At 51.4% G+C, this 3,654-nt stretch overlaps 1 protein-coding gene across 1 annotated transcript; it reads right to left on the bottom strand.

The window, feature by feature from the left end:
- Positions 1-905: 905 nt before the first annotated feature.
- NKX2-1 (NK2 homeobox 1) lies at positions 906-3,153 on the bottom strand. Its single transcript, XM_006117698.4, has 2 exons — positions 2,716-3,153; positions 906-1,636 (listed from the first exon to the last, which is right to left on the bottom strand). The coding sequence occupies exons 1-2, from the start codon at positions 3,080-3,082 to the stop codon at positions 966-968; spliced, it is 1,038 nt and encodes a 345-aa protein (XP_006117760.1). The 5' UTR covers positions 3,083-3,153; the 3' UTR covers positions 906-965.
- Positions 3,154-3,654: the final 501 nt, after the last annotated feature.

Raw genomic sequence — 3,654 nt, 5'->3', positions numbered from 1 at the left:
GCTTGATGTCGGGCTAATGAATTCCGGGGGTCGATTCCTCCATTTGGACTAGAGTAATCTTATCTCTCTCCAAAACATGGGCCTAATCCTGCTTCCCAGTGAAACCAGTGGCCCGAACTCCTGCAAGATTTGAGCCTTTTTGCTTTTGGTGTCAATATTTATTAGCATCCCTATTTGTTTTCTGGGGTGGGGGAGAGGGAGAGATATAAGGGGAAAGCAAAGGAAAATAATAATAATAAGAATATTTGCAATGTGTATAATTTATTAGAAGCTTCTTAGGAACTATATTTAAGCCAAATATCTACATAAGTTTACAACAGAAAGAGGAGACGTGCGGAAATAACAAACTGCCAAAGGATTTACACGGATCGTTCAATGTCCATAAAAAAGGTCGGGTGTGTTTTGGTTTGATTTGGTTGATTGTATTATTTTTCTTTACAACAAAATATACAGGTTACTAAAAACTATGGGTTTAGTCCAACTTTTGACAGCATTATACAGCTACAGGTTCACATCAAAAGTAAGGGGTGGGGGAGAAATGCCAAGCTGTGACGAATCAATATCTCCATCGGCGGGCCCTGGTTGCTGGGATGGGGGGGGGGCTTTCCTTTTGTCTGGGCGACACTAATGGTGTTTTGGGGGAACGCCCACCCCTCCCTCCCGAAAATCTCTATATTTACATGCAAGTTCTATTCGCTGGCAAACTGTACATTTGAAATCCAAGCCTCCGAACCATGGTCATTCATGGTCTCCATTCTGCAACTGCGTCGTGATCTATTTTTTTTAAAAAATACCCATTTCCCAACCTACAAAGTCATTTTCTCTCTCTGCTAGGGGTTCCTCGGAGAACCGCTCGTGAAAAAGTAAAAATAAAAAATAAAATCAAACAAGCGTTTGAACAGGGTAGAGATCTGTGAGACTCGGAGCATCTGAGCTTTTTTCCAAAAAAAAAAAAAAAAATCCTTTCACCAGGTCCTACCGTAGAGCAAGGTAGAGCAGGACATGGCCGTGCCATAGTCAGAACTAGAAGAGTTTAAGTGAGACAAACTGGAGACCTGGCTCTGGAGGGAGGAAGGGCTGGCTGAGTGCTGTCCCAGGTCTGGAGACTGCCCCGCACTGTTTGTCTGGTGGCTCTGATGCTGTCCAAGGCTGTTGCCATTGGTAGCCACCGTGATGGCTGTCGCTGCCTGCTGCTGATGGCTCTGGATCGCTGCCGTTGGCGTGTTGGAGCCCGCTTGACACGGCTTGCCATCCTTTACAAGCACGGGCACCGCCACTCGCCTGGGGGACTGCTGCTGTTGGCAGGCGCTGTTGTCCTGCTGCATCTGCTGCTGCGCGGCTTTGTCTTTGGCCTGGCGTTTCATCTTGTAGCGGTGGTTCTGGAACCAGATCTTGACCTGAGTCGGCGTGAGATGGATCATGCTGGCCAAATGCTCTCGCTCCGGAGCTGAGAGGTATTTCTGCTGCTTGAAGCGTCTCTCCAGCTCGTAAACCTGGGCCTGGGAGAAAAGGACCCTGCGTTTCCTCCGTGGCGTGCTCTGGAGAGGGGCCATGCTCTTGCTAACGTCTCCAAGTGAGCTCAGGCTCCCCATGCCGCCCATGTTCATTCCAGAAGACGGCCCCATAAAGCGGGATACTAAAACCAAGAAAATCACACATTTTAAGCTACACGGTTAGAGGCCCGGCGCTGCCTGGACGAGAAACGCGTGTAGATTGTCGGCTCCCCAGCCAAGATCCTCTCCCCGATCAAACACCTGCCCATTACCAAGCTCTTTGAAACCCACCTAGCCCTCCACCGAGCCAGGCAGGGCTGTATAGACTGTGTTACTAGCATGAGGCTATTGTGATAACGATTTGCGGGGAGCAAAATCTTTGCAAATAACTGAACCCCACCGCCCATACACACACACGGGCTCTGTGGGTAGCCAAGAGCCGGACCAGGGGAACGAAACAAAAGCAGCGCCTAGGCACACACACTAGCTAGGGCAAGTTTCCATCTCCAAACCGGTATTACGCCCCTTCCGAGCCACGCTAGGTCAGGAGGAAACATCGGAAACCCCCTGGCTCCGCAGAGTTGGAGTAAGCGAATACATGTCAGTTCCCGCTTCCAGCATGCGGCGTGCCCCCCGCGTTAAGCAAGCTTGTTGGGGGAGCTGAGGCACAATTCGATGCGTCGGTTTCACTGCGAATTATTCGGGGCTTAGGGTGGAAGGGCTTGGAATGTATTGAAAGCGCCTCTTGCGCGTATGGCAATGTTTCCCGTTCGCTGTCGCGCTGTACAGCAGCAGGTTTGGGAAGAGACATCCCCCCCTCCCCAGGATACAGCCGCCCAAAGCTCGCCTCGCCTGCAGTAAAATCGCTCCGATCGCGGGGCATTTCTCCCGTCGGTTCTCCTGCGGCAAGGCAAGTGGCTCGCTAGGCTCCTACAGCGAGCCGGGGCAGATTTGGGAAGCGGGAGACAGGCGAAGAGCGGACAGAACCGGGGCTTTGGGAGCAAAACCACAAAAAATACCGATCGTGCGGCTCCTCGCTAGCCCTGCCGCTCCCACCCTTTGGGCTGACCCCATTCCGACTTCAAGCCACTCTCCCCCCTTGCCTTCCGCCCCCCCTCCCAACCCCGCACCCGACACGGCTTCTCCAAGTGGCTACACTGGGGCAGGCTTGCTCCCGGAGGTGCGCGGAAAGTTTCCCCCGCGGGTACCGGGGCTCACTTACTTGTAGAGAAGCGGGGATCAGGGTTGGCCCCATACCATCCCGTGGCTGAAGCGCTGTTCCTCATGGTCTCCTGGTAGGGTGGCAGTTCCCCCATGTTGCCTAGGTTGCCGTTGCAGTAGCCCCCCATCGTGGTATGGGAGAGTTGGGGGACGCCTGCCGCTGTCATATGGTAGGCAGCAGTCACTGTCCCGTTGTGGCCCATGGGGTGCTGCTGCATCGTTGGCTGAGAAACCTGAGTCTGCCTGTAGGCTGCCAAGGGAGCCCCCAAGTTGCTACCCTCCATGCCCACTTTCTTGTAGCTTTCCTCCAAGGGACTCAAGATGTCAGACACTGAGAAAGGAGTCGTATGCTTTGGGCTCATCGACATGATTCGGCGGCTGAAAAAAAAGGGGGAAGGGGAGGCAAATCTTTTTTGCCAAATATTCTGGTGTTGCCTTAACGCCGATCTTGTTGGATGTACACGTAACCGAGTGGACGAAGTCCGCCTTAATTGGATTGAGTGGAGGCTCAGGGCTGCCTTTCGTTTGTTTTAGCCAGACGCCAGGTTTTAGGCTGCCACCAGAGGCGGGGCATAGGCACTAAAGCAACAAGACAATAGAAGCCTACATCTTGCCCAAGATAATTAGCTTACATGCTGATGACAAGGTAAACACCTTTAAGTTTTACTTGTCAGGGTTTTAATGTCTTCTTTAAGCCGCCGTGAGCACAAGTAATTTTATTTTATTCTTCTGGGGGTTGATGGGTGGGGAATTGAATGTAATTTTACAACGCAAATTTGCTGCGTTAAAGAGAAATGATTTATAATTCTAGCCCCACTCCTAACACTATAGTCGCAGCCTTTGTGAGAGCTGGATCTATAGAGTTTAACATTATGGAACAAAGGGATTTAGTTCCCCTCTCTCCCCACTAAGTTAGATGTTAAAGAAACATTGAAGAGAC

This window comes from Pelodiscus sinensis, chromosome 4 (assembly GCF_049634645.1).
Source record: "Pelodiscus sinensis isolate JC-2024 chromosome 4, ASM4963464v1, whole genome shotgun sequence".
NCBI lineage: Eukaryota > Metazoa > Chordata > Testudines > Trionychidae > Pelodiscus > Pelodiscus sinensis.
Note: the sequence above shows the minus strand (reverse complement) of the source record. Positions and strands in the feature narration are given on the sequence as shown.

What these genes read in the sequence shown, in the direction of transcription:
- NKX2-1 (XM_006117698.4), bottom strand. Translation starts at nt 3,082, where the DNA reads ATGTCGATGAGCCCAAAGCATACGACTCCTTTCTCAGTGTCTGACATC. An exon ending in TGATCCCCGCTTCTCTACAA is followed by an intron (nt 1,637 to 2,715) that starts GTAAGTGAGCCC and finishes TCTTGGTTTTAG; the next exon opens with TATCCCGCTTTATGGGGCCG.